Below are 22124 nucleotides of genomic sequence, written 5' to 3' on the forward strand. Positions count from 1 at the left end.
TCAACTGTATTGTTCTGTACAGTTTTCACGGTGCTAATGAAGATTTGGAGGCTTCATTAAATCAGTTCAAGAAATCCATTTCTGCTCGTCGTGCCTGGGGGATTTACATGGAAGTTCAGAGCATTGAAAAAAATATATGGTGCATATGCAGAATTTGGATTGGTATTATCTGATTTTATAAGCCTTTCACCAAATATGTAATTTTAATAAAGCAAAACTTGATTTTTGCTAGGGCTATAACTAACAATTATTTTGCAAATGGATGAATCTGTCGATTATTTATTCGATTAATAATTGGACAGGAAAAAGGTTCCATAAAGAAGACTTTTGAAGAAATCAAACCAGGTGAAACGAAAACTTTTTCACTTGAGGCATTCTGGATAGAGCATATTGATGGATGAACTTTTTTTATTTTTATTTTTTTATCTTAAATGCAAAATATTTATGTATTTTTTTTAAATCATGGTATAGTTACAACTCTAAGTGGGCCGCTCTGTCAGCTAAAGGCGTGTTTTTCAGTCTCTATACTCTAGTTAATGATAAATCAATTACTAAATTAGTTGACTATTATGTCAATAATTAATTAATCACAATTAATCTGAATATTAAATAAAATGCACAACATCCCTTTAATCTGAGCAACATGTTTTCATAAGAGCAAATGTTTCTTCCCCTCAAACAGCAACTGATGACGCCTCTATAGACCTTCCAATGCACTTCACTCTCACCTGAATCCTAAAAAACGTGCAAACTTCTTAGCTTTAGGTTACATCTTCCTGTCAAATGCTTTATGATGTTGTTCCACTCCCACTGTGACACACCAGTGGATCATTTTAAGTGGGAATAAAGGTGGGGCTGTCCCTTTCTTTTCTGCCCCAGCCTGGTGACTGAGGAATCACGCTGTGGAGACGTTTCTCATCATTTGATGCGTCGGGCCAATTAAATGCATGCCAGAGGAACTACTTGAAGAGGTCATTGTCTCTCCGGCAGAATAAATATTAGGACTAAAAGAAGACATTCCCAAACACGTTTTATAAACCAGCATCTTGGTTCCAAACCAACAAGATTAACGATCTGGAGCGGCCTTCCCTGATCACTCCGCCTTAATTAAAATCAAAACACATGCAATGGAATAAAACATCCGCTTTCTGAGGCACAAACCAAGAAAGGCGGAGGAGTTCAGTCTGGTACTAGAATACCAGCTCCAGCTGTCAGACTAAATTATAAGAAACCATCTTAGCTCAGAGATTCAGAGCAGAGCCACATTTTCAGGCATTTCTGTTTTTCACACTACAAACAAACCAATACTTGGACCTTCCTGTGATATGATCATTTCAGTAACACTTGGAGTAGTGTATTCCAAGTGTTTATTTAAAAATGTTTTGGTTAAAAGTCACGAAAACCCTGAAAATCTAAATATTACATCACATAATACATCACAATGAAAAAAGGTGCATGAGCAACAGAGATTGTGAAAAGGTTAGACAGACAAATTACTATTCCTCTTTACTTTAGTTCTGAATTTGGACCAGATAAATAAACTGCACCAAATACAAGAATTACATCACAGTCACTATTAGTGAGTTGGGATTGTGTTTTGTCTACCTGACAGGTTTCACATGTGTGCCTCTGAATGCTATCGACTGAAACCTCAAAGCCCAATAGTGTGGTTTATCTTTGGAGCGATGCCCCATGCTGCATCCCTATTGAAGTGAGCCAAAACAGTGCACAACAGAGGACAGATCACTGCTGACACCAGCCCAGGGGGCTCTAATGTGGGCAGCAGCGACAGAGCACATCCTTCCTTCCTCTCTCTCCAGGGCCTCCGCACTTCGCCACGTGTCTCTTAGATACCTGGCCATGCTGTTTTTTCCAGCTGTTCACCGCCTAAATTAGAGAAGTGACTGAATACGAAGCACTCAGCCAGAGAGAAATCATAAAAGGTTTCTTCTTGAAAATATACAAAGAGAATAATCAGTTTAATTAGAGAACTCCAACACAGCTAACCTGCCTTCTGAGATAAACCTGCATGGTTGCAAATGGAAGAAAAGTCTGATCTTACTTTCAGGCATGATGTGATGCATGGCTACAGACAGGAAGAAGATGGAGTCGCTGTAGTAAGCTCCAGAGCCTGCGCTGAAGTACTTCTGCATGGCCTCCACAATGGGGAACAGCTTCTGGGTCAGCTCCACCACATTGTGGAAGATGATCTGAGGAAACAATCAATATCGTTATTAATTAACCGCAGTAGGATATATGCACAAACAGACCAACAGCGTTTTTCTGTCCTTAGCCGTCATTAGTTTGCCAAGCAAGGTAACAAACATCACTGGGAAAAGTGAAAATGCTTCGTGACGTTGATAAATCATCGGTATTGAGTCGGATTCCTTCCTCAAAAGCAAGTAACTTAAAGAAACCAAATAATTTTATCTGTTTCACCCCAAAGTCTTTTGTGGAGGGATGTTTTGATGAATGGACATTTTTAATATACAGTAACCGCTTAATTCAAACTCATATAGTATAAATTAGAACAAACTGTGGCAACTTACAATCAATTAGCTCTAACACTAAGTTGGTGCTATTTGAATTTTTTTTTTAACTTTTACTAACAGGTGGTCACTTATATCATTTATCGTTATCGTGATAAATTGCTAGTCAGGAAAATAATTTTGTTGTCTAAATTTAAAAAATAAACTATTTAGTTTGAAAACTAACAAACATATGAGTGAATTTAAATAACTTTTAATGTGACTTTATTAGTCTAAAGAATATGATTAAAAGCAGTTTTTATGTGATGTTTAGAGACATAACTTCTTCCTGGAGAAGCTCATTTTAAATTCTTTTATTTTTCAAGAGGGGTATCTGTGATTGTGGAGCTATGATTGCAGTAGCATGCAGCCATAAAGTTACCTTAGAAAGACGGCAAGGATTTCATGAAAATGTTTTTTTTATTCTAACTTTCTGAAACAATTAATCGGATTAATCATGATTAGTCCATTATCGAAATAATTGTCAAATAATTTAGTAATTGAGTATACATTAACTGTGCATTAAGATAAAAAAATATATATATTTTCTGTCAATATGCTCTATTAGCAGCTCCAGTTTCACCTGCTTTAATTCAGTTAAAAAAAAAATCTTCTTTAAGGAACCCTTGGCTTTTCGATTATTAATCGAAAAAATAATCAACAGATTAATGGATTTAAAAAAATGATCATTAGTTACAGCCCTATTTTTATCATTATCACAATAGTACCAAATATTTCGATAAGAGTCCATATCACCAGCTCTACTTTTACTTACAGGAAAAACTATGACTGTTATTGTTTAACAAAAGCTGAGCCAAAAACAGACATTTTTTATTAAAGCAGTCCAAACTTGGCAACCATAGTTGATAGCAAAGCCCTGCTTCTCAGCTGCTGTTTTTTTTTTTTTCCTTCCTGGTCTGAGCAGAAATGCTTTTTTTTTTTAAGGACAGAGTGTTTGTAATTGCAGAGAGAAAGTTTGTTAACAGTCCAGTTATTATTATTCTTGTTCCCTGTTGGATTTAAAATGTACTTATTAAACTTACAACTCAAAAAGCATGCATGAATTTATTTATTTCCATTTTACATAGCAGATATTCATACAATTATCAGATGCAAGTTTTGTTTTTTTTAATTACACCAAGAATCGTATCTCAGCTCTGTGCTTCAGAGCTCATCATTAGTGTCTGTATATGTAGGGTGTTTTATGAAGAACATGCAGCAGTAATGAGCACAGCTGCAGGCTAGCGTGACTCTGCAGGCCGTCTGCTGAAAATGTCAAGTGCTTCACAAAATTTTTGCAGCAGGGAAGTCATGGAGCTAAAAATATGTTGCATAACCGCTGTGTTGTCCTTTAATTCCTGGATGGTGAGTAATTATAAGGCATGAAGTTATAGATCGGGAGTCTGCAACCTTTTCAACTCAGAGAGACATTTCTTCTACTGCTGCTACAAAATAAAAAGGTGTCAACAGCCAGAAGAAAGTAAAGTAAAAATATGAAAAGCCTGGAAAATTAAAGGTTAGATGGTTCTCTTTTATTAATTCAGAATTAAAGATGATCGTTAATTATTTTTACAAAAGGAAAAACTCATTTAGATTAAGGCAAGCTGATGGAGCAACCATTAACATGAAAGATAAAGAATAATCAGTAGTCTTACTGAAAAAATAAAGCATATAGGTAAAGCTAAAAAAAAAAAAACCTGTGCATAAATGCATGATAATACAAAAAACCCTTTCCGTGATAGTTAAAATTTCAATAGTGCCACATTGAAAGAATCAGAGAGACACAGGTGGCTCTGGAGGTTCTAGAAGATGAACCAACAAGGATGTCAGCATTTTATCACTCAGACTCTGAGGACTCCCCTTATTAGTATTTCTGGATGTTTGCATTTCTACACTGCCAGAACTTTGCATATATAGAGATCTATTTCATGTTCCACAACATGTGGAGGAAAAAATAAAAGTCATCAGGACAGATCATTTCAGCAGGACTGCAGACGATCTTTACGTAAACAGACAAAAACAGAAAACATCCTGCCTGAACAAGTATTGACAAGTGTATGAACAAACAAAACTTCAATATCTTTAACCAGTAGAGAACAGAAAACCATCATGGAGCCCGTGAAAAGAAACAAGATTTAATTTTTCTCTCCATTATTCCTCCACAGACTCCCAATGAAGCCCAATGATGTTGTAATAATTAATATAGGCCAAACTTGTTTGCGTTATTTTGGGTGAAGCAGAGGTTGTGAAAGAGATAGTGAGATGAATATAGGCATTTAGTGTGGAGAAAGAGCCTCAAAATTCACAAACACACACATGATCCACACAATGCATAGGATGAATACAAAAAATATCTTGATTTACAAACTAATCGGTCTGTGAACCTCACTGCATACATCGCTGTGAACATGTTTTTGTGATTAACTTAGCAATATCGCCAAAATGGGGTATGTTCATGTGATTGGCTGAAACGAAGGACACATCTGATTGGTTTCAACATATTCCCTGTTAAAAATATGTATTTCTTAATTGAGCCGAGTCAGGATGGATGAAAATCATGTTTTTGTAAAAGAGGACTCTTTTAGGTCCACAGATTGCAGTTTGATGTCAAACTAGGGTCTATTAGATGGGGATGGCCAACTTTTCCAGGTTTTATTCTTGATATTTAATCTTTAAACTACAGTTATTACGGTTTTACTGTTGTTTTTTAGCACTCTGAGATAGTTATAAGTTCAGCCCAGTTTTATTTATTTTTTTGCTAGTTGCAAAATCCTAGTTTAGATAGGATGTTAGAACCTGTTTTGTCCCCTTTACCAGACGGACGGACATATAAGTAACTGGATGGATAACCTGATTCATCACTGATACCGCTTTTAGTGAATAGGACAGACTAAAGCTGGGAAACCCATTTTCTCAACCCTTTTCTAAACCTGGAAAAACCATGAAGTCAGATTACAGACTTTTATGAGTCCTGTTTAATCTCCTTTAGATAGCTGATGCATGTGTAGGTGTGTAGATACGCCTACAGCTGAGGACTGTCTGTCTGATGACTGCACAGCTTCCATTGTACAGCTCAACATCAGCCATGTTTGAAAGCGACCTTACAGGGTGTAACACTAAAACAAACAAGGCTCCATGTTTTTATTAGATTTGGAGTAGTTTCTTCTAAAATACAATTTATAAATAGATATATTCTCATTATTAAAAAAAACGGTATAATTTTATGGTTAAAGCAACATTTTTATTATTATAAGACCTAAAGTAGCTCTTCTTTAGCTAAAAACCAAATCAAACAGGAACCCTACAGCAGGGTTCAAGCCTACAGCAGTATTTTAACCACAAGACAAAAATCCATCTTTCAGTTTTTGAACAGCCAGGATGCTATGCTGAGAATAATCTGAGTATTCCAGGAATAAAAAAAACAGAAGTAAAAAAAAGAAAAGGTTTCTAGCTCTTAGTGAAGACATTGGAGTAATTTATGATGCCTAGCTATGAAAAGGATACAAAGGACAAACTGGAAGGGACATTTTGCCAAACAGACCAGGAACATAATCCTCATTTTTGGCAGGAAGAACAGTGTAAACAAGCTGCATTCCTCTCACTGGTGATGGGTTTACCAAGCAGGTAATTACTGCCACCTAGTGGCTCAGTTTTAAGCTGCATGCCCAGAACTCATGATTTGAGCTCAGATTCTCCTGGATTATTCCAAGTATTGCCTAGCCTCTGCAGACATATAATATTGGACATGTCTGAAAAATACAAAGCCAACCTAATTCATACACTTTTTTTTTTATCTCTCAAACTTCCTCAGGTTATCCAACCTGCTGAACTCAACAGTTTATGTGATAGAACAAAACAAAGCTCTTTATGCAGTTCACTGCCAGTATAAATACAGCTGTTCTGTGAAAGCCTCAGAGTGGGAAGGAGATGGCTGCTGATTAAGTTATCATTTCCAGCGTCCGTCATCCCTTCTGAGAACCTGCTTAGTTACAGCAATAGGAGAGTTCTTTGCACTCCCCAGTCTAGCGTTCATCTGCAGCGCTTTACAGATCATTTATTTCCCAGAATACTTATTTTTTTCTACATTTTCAAAAGGGGTGAGGATGATCTCTAATAAAAGATCCACATCCTCATCCAAGGTTTCTGACAGCTGTGCAAATACTTACTAATTCAAATAAAACAGAGCAACAGTTTTCCATACAAACTCCCTCTAAATGAATGAATCAGTGGATTACTCATCATAATTATGTACATTTGGTTCTTCCTCTCATTTCAGCTCATCATGCTTAGCTGAACGCTTATTGCTAGTATTCAATCGCTGCTACAAAAATGAGACGATTCTTGTTGCTTCGCTTTTATGCTTTAACTATAATTCATGACTTCATTCACCCCACGGATCAAACGAAAACTTTTCCAATAGTAGACCCTTATTTAAAAGCAGTTCATGCGTTCCATCTCTGGACATCAGTCATTCCTTTCTCTATTGTTTACATTCCGCATCATATTTTACTGGGTTGAGGTTGCCGTCCCAAACCACAAATATTTTTCCCTCCTTCCATTTGTCAATCAGGCAGTGTGTGTCTTACATAAAGTACCTGTTATATAGTTGCCTTGATAACACATTTATTGGAAACTTTAAAAGGACACTAAAGATACCACTCACCTCATATTTAAACGTTGCATCCTGTAGAAACTCTTGCAGCATCCTCTGGCCCAGCTCTTGGCTGGCTGGATCACTCACAAAATGAAGCACCAATACTTCACCTTCCAGGAAATGCGCATGTTTTGCCATTGACAACATGGCCACCCTGAATTTCTCCTGCAGGCTTCTGCTCCTGTCCACCTTGGTGAACATCATGAGCACATGGTAGCGCAGGCCTCCAGTGTCAGAGCCACCTTTTCTGGAGCGGAAAAAGTCACTTCCCGCATTCAGCTCGTTCCCTCTTCGCTCATCAGATGCGGGAAGGTGTGAGATCCTGGTGTCCACGGTGAGGTCGGCATCATTTCTGTTGGTGTTGGCATGGGTCTGCCTTATCCTCTTAGTGGTGCTGGAGAAGCTGTTCCTCTCAGAGCCAAAGTAGTAAAAAGCTATTACAGCAAATGTGGCAGCCAGTAGCAATACAAACTGGTAGGATCTGAATGTGCTGATCCTTCCCATGATTCTGGCCACCAGTCTTAAGAATCCCATATTCACCAGTTAGAGTCATGTGAAGTGACGTTTAGGTGGCAACACCATTCCCTGCTTTTTGGACTTCATAACTTTCCAAAAGCTCCCTGGAAGGAAAAAAATACGGTTTTCAATTAAGCATCAAATCAGTGTCCTATAAGCAAAAATGATCAATGCTTAGATCTTTCACATTGTTTTATTATCATATTTAACAGGGGATATGAAGAAAAAAAAAGTAACCTCTTGAAGAAGAAAAAAAATCTATTTATTAGACCAGCACGACAAAGGAGGTCCATAATATCTTATTTTGGGTGAAAATAACATATTAATGAATGAAAATAAATAAATGACTTCACTTACTGTTTCAAAGCATTAAGATATTCAATTATTTTTCCTTATTTGCTATATAAAAATATAACTCACATTTTTATGGGGTTTTTTTTAAGTGCCTTTTAAAACACTGCAGTTATGCCACAATGGAAACAGCACACAGCCAGTGTTCAGATATTTTAAATGTGTTAAACCATCTCTCTCTATCATCTTTCAATGTGCAGGTTTGTTTCTCTGCAGTCTGCTCTGTTCAGTTATGACAGATTTGTCTGCATAACGTTAAACAACAAGATGCTTTGTATATGAAATGCATTTAAAACAATCCAGCAGCATGAACTAAAGTTTCACTTAGATAATACTAATAATAATGATATCCAGACAGAGATGAGTTTAATAAACTGTGCATGCAGCAGCAAAAGGTGTATGCATGTTAAAAGCACCAGACAATGTTGTGCAGTTAAATATAATATAATAATGCACCTCCACTTGTTGACAAGGGAGCTGCAATGTTAGCAGATTTGCCCCCAGATCAGAGTCGCTAAGGTTCGGCTCTGCTGGTATGGTAATATATCACATATATATTGAAACTGATTGACATCTTTCCATACCTGTGTCGCTCTGCACATTTCGCGGTCTTTATATAATTCCTTGTTTTGAGATTTCAATCTGGGCACATGCTGAAATGTCAGCAAAAGCAGAACCCGCCGCTTGCTAACAGTGTAGCATCAAGCACTCCAAGCCACGCCCACTAGAGCCGTGTTGACTTTACGTACCGTCCGAATTATGACGTTTATTGCTTAAATACTGCGTTAACTAGGTTTGGGTAATATTTATTACCCCAACTTGATTAGTTTAAGTAAACTAATTGAAGGGGGAAATACTGTCTCTCTTTTGTTTTACATCTTTGGTCACGAACTTTGTCTCAAAAATAGAAATAATTATCATTACTGCTACGAAATTAGAATAAAAGCAGTCTTTAAACCAGCTAGGGCAGAGGTTTTCAAAAGGGGGTCCGAGGTACTGTATGGGGATCACAAATGTTTTGGTTGATTAGACTTTTTTTTATATTCCCCTGCAATTTTTCCACTAATTGAAATATCTTTAAATATATGAATTCAACACACTGTAGTAAACAGATAAATGGAGGCAGAAGATGTCTTTCAGTCATCAATGCACACATTCAGCGACACACTGGAGCTCTTTTAAACTGGGCACCGTTTCATTCACAACACCTGTCCCATTAACGAGGAATCAGAATCAGAAATATTTTAATAATCCCAGGGCCAAATTACTTTTGTTACATTACTCCATATGTAATAGAGTAACTATAGGACCAATTTGATATAACACAGTTTCATACAATATATATAATTAGGGGGTCCCCCCTCCATCCCGCCATCAGTTAAGGGGTCCTTGCCCTGGAAAACAGCAGACCCCTGACCTAGTTTTTTTTTTTTTTTTTTTTTAAATAGGATAGACATACATTTATCTCACAAAAAGCTAACAAGACTTTGAAATGAATATGACCAGAATAACAGAATCTTCAAAAGCATAATATCAGGACAATGCACATATATAAGGTGTATCAATCTGAAAATATGTTTTTTATATACATTTGGAAGAAAAACACATCCAATATAATGACAATTAGGCATATTTAAGAAAATATTCTTTATTTTAAAAAAGACAAATGCTTCTTATAAATCCTTATAATCTTTTTGCCTTTTTTTAAATTAACATTTGACTGATTCACCAAGTTATCTTTGTTTTCAGTCTAATCTTTGTAGTAGCTCCCTCCATTTGATTCAAGGCAGGACTATGACCAGTCTACCCCACAGCATTAATATTTTGGTCAGCTGAGCTTTTCCTCACTACTGCTGATACGTCCAAATTAGCCCAAGTGTCTCTGAAGTCTAAAGTGCTGTTACTCAGAATCTGAATATAGTGTTATTTATAACTGAATTTAGTTCAATTAGACTGCCTGTCCAGCTGGGTTTTTTTTTTTTAAACACCCAAAGCATTATGTCCAAACCTCCAAGCTTGACTGTTAGAATTATGTTTGGTTTTGTTTTATCGAGACCAGAAAACAGAATAAAACAAGAACGCTGAAAATTCAGAGTATGCCTAATATGCTAAATATGGTGGTGATGAAACTAAAAAAAACAAACAACTGAAATTTTAAATTTTTCTTTCTTTCACAGCAATGTTAAAAAAAATTATAACACTGTCTGTCCCGTACATAAGTCCCAGCATAAACGGGATTATTTAGATTTATTACAAATTTATAACACTGACAACTACAAACATGACAAAGTGTCCCTGAATGCAGCATCAGAGCATCGCTTGTCCCTTCAGCTGCATTGTCTCTCTTTCTGTAGAAACCATCTACATTATTCACTCCTACGGAGATAAAAAAAAATGCAGTGTTTCATAGAGGCCTTTTGACTTTTAAACTCCGAGCGTTAATATTTGCTCTAATAGTGAGTTGACTGCACGCGCCTAGCTCCGGACTGGCTAGCTTGGTTAGCGCTCGCAAAGATGAGCTCCAACACTCAAGTCATCCAGGTGACAAACGTCTCACCGAGCACAACGTCCGAGCAAATGAGGACTCTGTTTGGGTTCCTCGGAACTATAGAGGAGCTAAAGCTTTTTCCACCTGAGTGAGTATTCAGAACTACGGTCCTGTTGTGTCCCTTTAGCTTGACCGTCGCTGCTCAGGCCTGTAGCATCAACGCCAGGCCTGGCTATCCTGTATGCTAATGCTAACACTTTACCGCCTCGCGCCACTTGGCGTAAAAACATCCTAATCGAAGCTGATAAACCCATATTTAAATTGTATATACGCATTAAAACAAGACGACTACTAAAAATTTAAAATGTGTATATTATTTCCCTGTAACTCGCATAAATTGTGCCATTTATTTATATAAAGAACGTTCTAATTTAGAAAATGTATGATTTGTTGCTTTTTGTTACCAAAATAAAACAGTACTTCCTGAACTCATCAGAAGTTTCAGACTAATAAACTAATATTGTATAAACTAACGACATAACTGTAATTTTTTATTGATCTTTGACAATAACGTCAGTATTAATCTACTATTTCCAGAATGAGTAAATATAAATTTATATTAAGATCCCCAGTTCATAATGTTTCACCTTTGGTAAAATCAGAGCTGTGTTGTGTTCCTTATCAAATAAATTATTAATTGGTCTCGGTTGTATTTTATTTTATTATATAATTTTTAGATTATATGTTCCATAACCATCATACTGTAGGTCCCAAATAGATCTGCCAAATAAAATAATGTAATATGGATTCTAATAGCCAATGCTCTCATATATGACAGCTGGCTGAATCAGGTCTGCATCTATAATAAGATTAGATAAAATGTATATAATGTGAAAGAGCTATAAAATAAAACACAATGGTAATTGGACCTTTTTTTTCTCAACAAATATTATTGTCCAAACACCAAAGTTTGGCAGACATATGCAATCTGTCCCTTTGGTAACCTTCAAACTGTCTGGACTCTGTAGCAGAAATCTACTAATCAGTTCTCCCAGCATCATGGTCTAACATGTGGAAAAGGGGCATGTTATTCTCCTATTTCGTATTCTTTGCACAACACATCTGTATTTTCTTCCAGTGACTCTCCCTTGCCTGTGACTTCCCGTGTCTGTTTTGTAAAATTCAATGAGCCTGAGTCTGTCGGAGTGTCCCAGCATCTTACCAACACCGTCTTCGTGGACAGGGCCTTGATCGTGGTCCCTTTCGCCGAAGGTGGGTGTCCGATCTGTCTCTTTAGCCTTCACGTCTGTGTCTCTCATATTTACAGGGTTTTTACGGGTCATTAAGTCATTAAATTATTGTTTTTTAAATTAAGGCCCTAATGGGCATTAAAACTCATTAAATGTGATTATAGAGGCATTTAAAATGCTTTATAAAAAAAATTAAATAAAAAAAGTTTATGCCAACAGTTTCGTCAGATATAACTGGTTCCTCGTGTTTGCGTCGAACTGCTTTCAGTTGATTTTAAAGATGTGTGTTCGGAAAAGAAGCTTGAAGCGGAGAAAAGGCTAGGGAATGGGAAAATGCAAATTTCAAGTGTCTGGAAAACGAGGAATTGAGGACATGGCTGCAGCCTGTCGATGGTAAAAATTATGAAGGATTTTGCCGTGTTATATATGTATATGAGAGTCATGGGTATTTGTTGATGGCGTTAAAATTATTTCTTAGAGCATTAACAAGCTTATTAAGTTAAGAGTTACTCATTCCTGTATAAACCCTGATTTAAGATATAATTGATAGAATGAATTGAATCTGAACATATTTTACTTTTACTCTTTTTTTTTTCAGTTTTTTTTAGTACTTGATATCTTAAGGTATTTAAAGGGAAATGTACACGTGTGTCTATGTCTCACATTTAGCTAAACTTCTCTCTGATATTTGTGTTGTGCTTTTCCATAGTGGACAAGTCATTTTGCAGAGACCCTCTCTATGATGGCTGAAAGCAGTCCTCTTAAAACAATTATAATAATAGCACCAGGATTGGCAATCCACTTTTCTTTTCCTGCATCAAAATAATTGGCAATCTTTCCTAATTGATAGCTGCACAGCTTCACAACTTCTCAAGTAAAGTAGTTTTTTTCTGATTATGATGGATGTTAAGTAAAGCATGGCCTGCGTAGAACAAATTGTTAGTCATTTAGAAAATCATTCGAATTACACTGTTAAATATTTACGATATTAATATTTATTAGTTATATATTATTGTCTAATAAAAAGCTGGGCAAATATCCAGTTAGCTTTAGTAATTTTTTTTTTATTAAAAAGAAAGGTGAATGTACGTAATTACTGCCCTTATCATTCCATATAAGACCACGACTTCCCTCTGTGAATGAACAAGTTGGTGGCAACAAAAACGTAGAAGAAAAACGTTGCGGATGGAGGTCTGCTGAGAGCTAAACATCAGAGTTAAAAGGACCAGTAAAAAGCCAAGCAGTAGGAAATGCATTCAAAGAGCTATAAAACCATTTGATCCAAAAACAGTCAATGGAAAGTACTGACTAAGGCAAGAGGTGCAGCATATGAAACACCTGGACTGTACAACTCCAGACCACGCCGCCATCCCTTCATCGTACTCTCCATCTTTCTCATAACGCATAAACATATCAAATGTTTTCGGCAAAACAGACCAAATTATTCTGCATTTAGTGTAATAATAAAGCCAAAGAGCTGCCATTGAGTCAAATGATGCAAGTCTCTCCATTAGAGGAGCTTTGCTGAACTTTCCATCCATTTTCTGTTCCAGATGTTACTTCAATAGTAGCTTGATCTCTGAGTCGTGTTTCTTTTGACCAAATGACAAAAAAAAATGAAACCAGTGTTGTCTGGATACCAACATGCCAGCTGCAGGTGTAGTGACCAATATAATAAAATTTTGATTTATAATTGCAGAGTTGCATAATATAAAATTATGTAGCCTAATAAAATGGACAAATACTTCTAAGTTAAACAAATGTATTCAGTTAGTGAAAAACTGGGTTTGGATAACAGTTGACTGATTGCGTAAGACTCCTACTTCACTGAGAGAAGATTAGAAATAAGAGAAAAATGGTGAATGCAACTAGGGCTGCAACAACGAATCGATAAATATCGACTTTTAAAAGCGTTGGCAACGAATTTCATCATCGATTAGTTGTGTTGCGCGATTACTGCATCATCCGCCGCCGCCGTCATCACCGCCACTTGACTGAAACGGGGGAAGAAAAAAAAATTACGGCAGAGCGAGCCAGCGCCGCAGGTGCGCAGTGTTGCCAACTCAGCGACTTTGTCGCTATATTTAGCGACTTTTCAGACCCCTCAGCGACTATTTTTCAAAAAAAGCGACTAGCGACAAATCTGGCGACTTTTTACGGTGTCACTGGCGGCTTTTGGAGACTCTTACGTGAAAGCATGTATCGTTCCTAATCTTGTCCTCCAGCGGCAGCTGCTGCCGTGAGGCCCCTGCCCCATCCCAACCCCATTCTCCCGCAGGAGTCCCTCTTAGCGCTGCAGTCAGAGCCGCAGGATGTTTACCCTCAGCGTCCAGACTGCAAATGAAGCGCGCATGCGCCGGGATTGACGGCGCAAATTGATCACAATAATTACAATAGCCTTTATAAATAAATTAACTTGCAAATTATGAGGGCAAGGCTTTTAAAGTTTAAATCTTCCGGCAAAGATAAAGTAAAGAAGATCCTGCAATTTATGGAAGTAAAGCAGAATCAGCAAGATCAGTAATATGTCAATTAATTATATGCCACATTCCCATGTAAATATCTGTCTTTGGAGGATGTGTTTTTTAGCACCCCTAGTTCTCTCATTTTTATTCCAAATACAATTTATAATTTGAATCACAGGGCTATTTTTATCTCTATGGTTCAGTATTTTCTCAAGTAGCAACTTTAACTGCTATACTTTCCTGTCTTAAAAGGCAGAACTCTTCTAGTCTAAAAAAAAAAACTCATTTGTTGAAATGGGGGGGCCTATTGTTTGAACCCCTTAGGGGCTTTTAAAAAAAAAATGCTTGTCTTTTTTTGCACTTTATGAAACAAAGTACCCTATATTTTGTGGATGTACAGCTACATTTCTCATGTAAGTTTGCGTAGTTTTAACACAAACATTTATTTTTCATATTGCATCAGTACAGTTAATGAGCAACCTGTACTTGTGTGCTTGTTTGTTCTGTCTAAAATGTTTTTTTTGGAATAAAGAGGTTGATATAAAAAATATTTTTTGTCAGATTCATCGATTAATCGAAAAAATAATCGGCCGATTCATTGATTTTTAAAATATTCGTTAGTTGCAGCCCTAAATGCAACATTTTCTCCTAAATACTAACAATTTATGAACGAATCTGTTCTTACGAACGGTTCTAGCCTGAACCTCCTCATTTAGATAAAATGTTTTAACACTTCATCTAAATGTTGCGTTTGTTGTTTCCAGGCACCCTTGGTATTTAGAAAAAAGGTTTTTGGGGCATCAAAGGATGGGAGGGCTCTAATCAGCTGAAAACGCTCTGATATAGTAAAAAAAAAACTACACAGTTATCCTGATAATAAATTCTGATCATGTTGATTAGTAGCACATACGCTTCACTTGGTAATACATGGCTTCTTGTTTGTAATTTACTCCTTTTGCATCAAATTTAAATTTCCACAAGTCATATAAAGCCTTAAAGCAATGCTTGGCTGTGAAAATGCCTTTTGGAAATAGTCCCTCTCCGTACGTTGCTCTTGAACATGTTGATTGACTCTAACTTTTAACAGTAGTGTTTCTTTTGTTGTTGTGTTTTCCAGTTGTTTTCCCTGGTTCATCCAGCCCTATATTCCAGGCCCTGCTGAAAATGCCATCAACAGTTTTGTCCTCCGCAGCCTTATCCTGTTTCTCAAGTGTTTGTTTCTGTGTGTGAGTGTGTGTGAGATGTCTCTCCCTCCCCCTCCCTCTCTCTCTCTCTCTCTCTCTCTCTCTCTCTCTCTCTCTCTCTCTCTGTTTCTCAAAAAAAGGAAATTTTTCAGATTAAAATTAGCCTGTTTTCAGATTACACAGCCATGGACGATCATCTGTTCTTTAATTTTACGGTTTGGTTCCCATCAGCTTTGGACATATTTTAATTATTATTCCTGTGATAGCCCTGAACTGTTTAGGACAGATTGTTTGTGTAGCGTTTCGTTCAACATACCATTGGTTTAAATAGCATTACAGAAATGTGGTTGCTACACTGGAAAAAAATCAACATCTAGATAAGTCATTTTTTTTCTTAAAATAAGTGCATTTGCTCTTGGAATAAGGTAGTAAAAGAGACATCGTGCCAATGGAACAAGACAATTTACACTTAGAATAAGAAAATAGAATAGCATTGTTTAATTTCAAGTGCCTATTATCTAATTATCTTATTTTCAGAGTAAAAATACTCATTCCATTGGAAAACTATGTCATTTACCTACTCAAATTAAGGGCAAATACACTTAATTTAAGACATTTTTACTTATGTCTGGATTGTTTTTCCAGTGCAAGTGCTTTTTAGCTGGTAAAGGTAAAACTGAGTGTTTTTTTATTGAAGTTATGGGATGTGATGTTGAAATGTATCCTTGTCTCCACATCTAAATCATGAACTTTGTTTTGTTTTTTTTGTTTTGTTTTTTTTGTTTTGTATCTCAATGTTTTTGTGTGCTTTATAGCGAAGCAGCCGGCGTGCGTGGCTTGGTTATAATGAAATTTGAGAGCACATCCCATGGGACAACTGGCTGTGCTTGCTAACGTTTGGTTCATGACTTAAAAAACAAGTACAGGTGATCAAATCTTGGCAGTGTTGACCACAGTGTGTATTGTGATTATGATCTCATAGCTACTAATCCCACAATTACACTCTCACACACAACGAAAAATCAGGCATCAAGATTTACAGACAAGACAAAGAGTGGATTTTTATTGAGGTGGCTTGTCTGCAAGTCTTGTCTTATTGATTGCTGATAGTTTCTGTTCCCTCATTATGCACTGAAATGTTCTTTCTTTTCTTTTTTCCTTCAGGAGTCATTCCTGATGAATCCAAAGCGATGTCTCTACTGGCTCCAGCCAATGCTGTAGCAGGGATGATGCCAGGAGGAGGTCTTCTTCCAACTCCTAATCCTCTGGCATCGGTCAGTTTTATTATTGCTTTTACCAGAGCAGAGTATCGGCATAGCGATACTGTAGCAATACAGACATGGTGAGCAGAGCAAACCTAGAGAGGATTGTTTTTCTTTCCAGTAGCCTTGAAGTCATGCGACTGTCTGACACAAAATCTGACCGGAGAGACGATGCAGATTTGTATTTATCCAATTTTAATGCATTTAATCACATTGTTTAATGTTGAAAACGTGATTTATTTTCATGTCCTATAATAACAAAATCATTAGATCTAATGTCTGTCCCTTAGTGAACGAGAAAAACGATCTAGAAAGAAGTAAAAATATCTTAAATTGAGTGTATTTTCCCTTAATTTGAGTAGGTAAATGATATAGTTTGCCAATGGAATGGGTATTTTTACTCTTAAAATAAAATATTTAGATAACATGCACTTGAAATAAGACAATGCTATTGTGTTTTCTTATTTTAAGTACAAGTTGTCTTTTTCCATTGGCAAAATGTCTCTTTTACTTCCTTAATCCAAGAGCAAATGCACTTATTTTAAGAAGAAATGACTTATCTAGATCTCACCTTTCTTCCAGTGTGAACCAATAAAGCTGCTGGCATCAGTTCTCCTATTACATCACTTTCCTTGCTGAAGGCTGATTTATACTTAGAAACCAGATTGTCTGCGTGTGTGTCGCAGTTAATGTAGATATGCCCCTGCCGTAGACACTTCAAAATTGTGCACCTCTTCAAAATTGTAGGTGACCGAGACAGGAGGCCTCTGATTAGTCAAATCTACATCCGCTCTTCACTTTCTGTGTTTCCTGTTTGGTACTTTACCGGCTTGTTTTGTTTGTATGACCTCCATTGTGGAAAAGGACTCGTGAAGATGGACCAGCTAGAAGAGCGAGCTGCGCGAGAACGCTGGGACCCTTTTCCCACCTGGATTCCCGCTCTTTTTCACCCTCATGTCCCTCCGTTGTTGCACAAACTCGCCGACACTTCTTCACCGTATCTAGACCAACAGCTAGTTCCTGATTTAACCTCTTGTGTTGTGGCGTGGAATAACATAGCACAGACCATGCTTCAATATTGGGCGTAAATCAAAAATATCTGCGACAAGCTCACTGTAACATACTGTTGAGCGAGTATAACCAGTTCTTAAGCCAGTAGCAGAAGTCCAATGCAGTAATCCCGTAGTTAACCTGAGGAGGGCGCCGACTGGGCAGCTTTAACTCCTGCCTTGCATTGAAAATCCTGATCTGTCAAACATCTTCCTTAGGTTGCATTTTAGTCATGGATTCCTTGGAATCTTTTTTTCAACAGAGTTCCCACAGGTTCTTTAATTCTTTAAAGTTTGTGAATTAAAAAAATAGATTCATGGCCCTGGAAAGTTTTGGCAGTCATCTTTGAAACTCCTTGATTTTATCTTTTTTTTTCTTTTTCTTTTTTCTGGGTTTTTAATTTCCACTGGATACAGACTGCCATCAATGGGTCTTATGTCTTTAATTGTCCTACTCTGGGTTCTGGTGTTTCACAGTAAGCTTAGTAGACTTGTGGGTAAAAGCAAACATATGGAGCAGTGCACACTTTTCACAGAATTTGATTCATATTCAGGGGAAATTATTGATGTGCTTCTATTTAATTTTTTCAACTAAACAAGGAGCTAACTGCTGTTCAAACAACCACCTGACTGGTAGTTGGTCAGTGGTTCTTCTGTGGATAATATGAAAATAAAATTGGTGCTGATTGGTTAAATGTTTAACACTGCAGATAGGCGCATCCCCATTTGGAGGTCTGGGGGCTCCCACTATGGACCAGATAGCTGCGATGGGAATCGCAGGGCCCAACATAAACCCCCAGGTGTGTTTCCACTACAGTCATTGTGCTGATATGGGAAGGAAATCATTTCTGTTCCTAAAATATTGTCTTTCTCATCTCTCTCTCTCTCTCTCTCTCTCAGGCTTTCTCTACAGACTTCCTGAAGCTTATGCAGTCTATTGACCCAAAGTAAGAAACCACTAATTTCTACTCAGATCTGCAGTTTTATTCCCTTTTTATTATTTTAAATCTAAAGAACTGCTTTTCAGACTGAATCCACTAGCGGCTGGATTAAACCTGACCCCGGGGCTTAAAGCGGATGCTGCCAACAAGGAGATCGAAGAGGCGATGAAGAGAGTCAGAGAAGCCCAGTCTTTGATTTCTGCTGCCATCGAACCTGGAAGTGAGTTCAGCTTTCAAGTTTCCTCACCTCCAATCTTTTTGTAACGTCATGGAAATTCATTTGTCTGGAATAAGTCAAAGATAAGAACTCATAAAAGGTTAATTAAATAGACGTTGATATAGAATTAAGCAAATATTAGATTATTATGGCTTAGAGCTAATGAAAATTAAAAAAAAATCTAAATATCACTTGAAGCACAAAAATCTTATTTTAAAATATTTCGTTTGTGATGAAGCTATTATACAAGAGTTTATGGTTTGAAAAAAAAATGCTTGAAGTTAAAGTTTTGGATGTTTTTTCTGATTCAGATGTACATATAGAATATGTGTTTCAATGAGCTTTAGGTGGATTTTTAATACTATCAAATTGTTGTTTGCTTGTGTTGAGCAGCCAGGTTTCCATTCACGGTTTAAATGTGCAAATCTGTCCTTTTATATCTGCAGGTAAGAAAGATAACAAACGCAAGCGTTCCAGATCGCGTTCAAGGTCACGGCACAAACGGTCTAGGTCAAGATCAAAACACAGGTAAAATAAAGCCTTCCTCTGTCCTTTACCATCAGCATGGTTATATTCTTTAACACACGTTTATCTTTGATTTTGACACAGAAGTTCAAACAGCAGGTCCAGACGCAGTTCTCATTCTCGGAGCCGGAGGAAGTCTAAGAGCCCAAGAAGGAGGAGGAGTCGCTCCCGAGACAGAAGCCGTCGCAGTAGATCCAGGTCAGTGGCTTCACTGTTTTCCTTTTTCATATCTGTGACTGTGTTCCTGCTGTTTAGCTGATTCACTCGAAAAGGACTTGCAGCTGCAGTCAAGACAAAATCAGTCTTTCTAGCACAGAGGGACTTTTAGATAATTTGTGTAATTGTTTATTTAACAGGGACAAGAGAAAAGAAGAAAAAACAAAGAAAAGATCCAAGACGCCCCCTAAAAGCTACAGCAGTGCCAGGAGGTCTCCAAGCATCAGTCGGTGAGTGAACTCCCATCTGTTCTTCACTGAGCATCATCTATCCTAGTTCATCTCTGTACTTTAGGGCTCAGCAGTCACTTCTTTCTAATGCTGTGTGGCTTTTAGGAGGCGCAGGCGAAGTCTCAGTGCTTCCAGGACCCCAAGAAAAAGGCTCTCAAGGTCTCCCTCCCCTGGACGGTGAGTTTCATTCACACCATTTTGGCCATTCCAATCCAATATAAGTAATAAACATACTTGGTTACTTTAATTTAACAGCCACAAGAAAGAAAAGAAGAAGGACAAGGAGCGTGAAAAGAACCGGGACAGGAGGGAAGACAAGAACCACACAAAAGACGATCGAGAACGCTCCACCAGCAAGAAGAAGAAGAGCAAAGGCAAGGAGCGGGACCGCAAATCCGACAGTGAGAAAGATGTGAAAGTATGTCTCAGACTGAAGCCACGCTGTAGATCTTGGAATCGTTCAGCTTCATACACAGTATAATCTTCAAATGTGTTACAGGTTACAAGGGATTATGATGAGGAGGAGCAAGGCTATAACAGTGATAGAGGAGAGAAGGATGATGGGAGGAGCGAATCCGATTCTGTGTCGTCTGTCAAAGATCATGAGGAGGTGGAGAGAGACGCACATCGAGCCTTTAAAAGATCCGACCTGAATGGAGGCGATCACCACGAGGAGGACATGGAAATGAGCGACTAAAGACTTCCTGTCTGTCTGCCGAGTCCTTTTCCCTGTATGGGCCACATAATGATCGCCGTTAGCAGGGTTTGATTTTAACACAATAATCATCGAGGACGGACGGCCTAGATGGGACCATTTTTGTACAGATATTGAGAAAAGATCGGGACTAAAACCAAATTTTAAACTATAATTTATCCCCCATTTGTTTGGAGATCATGTTCATTTTTGGTTTTAATGCTGTTTTTATTTTCAAAAAGCAGAATATTCGGTATTTTAAGTAGGATTTGTTTTCTATCATACCTGTCCGGATTTTATCCTTTTCCTATCGTCATTCATCAATCAGCACCATGTTTCATTTAAACTATGGCAAAGTAAGAATTTAACAGAAAATAAACTTTTAATCATGTATTAAAATTGTTTCCAAATATTTATTTTAAGGGGGAGAAAACAAAGTGGTTTGAGCTCTACTTGTGGTAGATCAGTAAAAGTTGGTTTACTAAACTAAACTATATACATTTTGCTGGTAAAGTGAATTCATCATTACGTCCTGATAATGTATGCATGCTCCAGACCAAATTTACCAGCATGGCCAGGATGGAGCCAATGGGAGCACCAAGCAAAAGAATGAAAGCAAAAAAACTGTTTAAAATACCAAGTGAACTAAAGAGCCATTTTAATAATAACAATACTTAGGACTTATAATGCACTTTATATTTATACAGATCCCAAAGTGCTACATAGTAAAACAGGTAAGTGCTAAATAAAAACATGGTGCACATGAGAAATAAAAAAGTAAAAAATATAAAATAATCAAAGACAATAAGTAAAAAAGAAAAGAGTTTATTTAAAAGCTCTCCTAAAAAGGTGGGTTTTAAGGCCACGTTTAACGCATTTTAAATGTAGCTGATGGAAAAATGTGATCATCTTGTAGAGTTTTCACGATACTAAACTTTTCAACTCGATACCGATACTAAGTAAAATATTCGTTACTCAATGTCATTTTCAATACCACACGGATAAAAACGACTCCAAAATTCAACATATTTTTTTTCATTAATAAACAAAATACAATAAATAGATAAATACAATAAACAATATTTTGAGGTTGTATGCTGTGCACAATATTAAGCAAGCTTGATATAAAACTTACAAAATTAAGTGTTCCTTCCTTGGCTATGCTTTACACACATAACAATAACACTAGCAAAACCAGTTATAAAACAAAAATAATTCTCAGCAGCTGCACCTGTTACAGAGAAAAGTCTGAAACCAAAAAGTGCACAGAATTATTCTGTCACACAGTGTTCAAAAAGTGCATTTCCCTCTAATCTGTGCATAAAATGATTGACTGTTTAGGTGCCACTGGTGGTAGCACTGTATCGAAATGAGTATTTTATCCGGATACAACTTTTCAGAATCGATACTTTTTTGAGTGTTGATACTTTTAACATCACTAATACAGAAATAGAAAGACACATAGATACAGATACAGGTACAACAAACGTTTTGAAACAACAGAAGAAGAGTGTTCCAAAACAGAACAACAGTTTTGAAACAACAGAAGAAGAG

The 22124-nt window shown here is 37.1% G+C and overlaps 2 protein-coding genes across 2 annotated transcripts in view; one reads left to right on the plus strand and one right to left on the minus strand.

Annotated features, from left to right (window-relative positions):
• Nucleotides 1-8759, minus strand: part of xxylt1 (xyloside xylosyltransferase 1) — a 31046-nt gene extending 22287 nt beyond the window's left edge. The window contains exons 1-3 of the mRNA XM_015400948.1: nt 8634-8759; nt 7192-7802; nt 2063-2210 (exon numbers count right to left, since the gene is read on the minus strand). Coding sequence (XP_015256434.1) covers nt 2063-2210; nt 7192-7716 — 673 coding nt within the window. The 5' untranslated portion in view covers nt 7717-7802; nt 8634-8759. The remainder of the gene's footprint in view (nt 1-2062; nt 2211-7191; nt 7803-8633) is intronic.
• A 1584-nt stretch (nt 8760-10343) lies between these two features.
• Nucleotides 10344-20959, plus strand: LOC107101867 (serine/arginine-rich splicing factor 11-like). The gene is made up of 12 exons (XM_015400946.1): nt 10344-10685; nt 11676-11809; nt 16601-16710; nt 18458-18547; nt 18648-18694; nt 18775-18908; nt 19352-19433; nt 19515-19628; nt 19787-19876; nt 19982-20053; nt 20132-20294; nt 20376-20959. Exons 1-12 carry the CDS (start codon nt 10564-10566, stop codon nt 20571-20573), a joined length of 1356 nt encoding a protein of 451 aa, XP_015256432.1. The 5' UTR covers nt 10344-10563; the 3' UTR covers nt 20574-20959.
• Nucleotides 20960-22124: the final 1165 nt, after the last annotated feature.

Source organism: Cyprinodon variegatus, unplaced genomic scaffold (genome assembly GCF_000732505.1).
Source record: "Cyprinodon variegatus isolate N-32 unplaced genomic scaffold, C_variegatus-1.0 Scaffold1163, whole genome shotgun sequence".
Lineage (NCBI taxonomy): Eukaryota > Metazoa > Chordata > Actinopteri > Cyprinodontiformes > Cyprinodontidae > Cyprinodon > Cyprinodon variegatus.

What these genes read in the sequence shown, in the direction of transcription:
- LOC107101867 (XM_015400946.1), top strand. Translation starts at nt 10,564, where the DNA reads ATGAGCTCCAACACTCAAGTCATCCAGGTGACAAACGTCTCACCGAGC. An exon ending in CTAAAGCTTTTTCCACCTGA is followed by an intron (nt 10,686 to 11,675) that starts GTGAGTATTCAG and finishes ATTTTCTTCCAG; the next exon opens with TGACTCTCCCTTGCCTGTGA. An exon ending in TGCTGCCATCGAACCTGGAA is followed by an intron (nt 18,909 to 19,351) that starts GTGAGTTCAGCT and finishes TTATATCTGCAG; the next exon opens with GTAAGAAAGATAACAAACGC.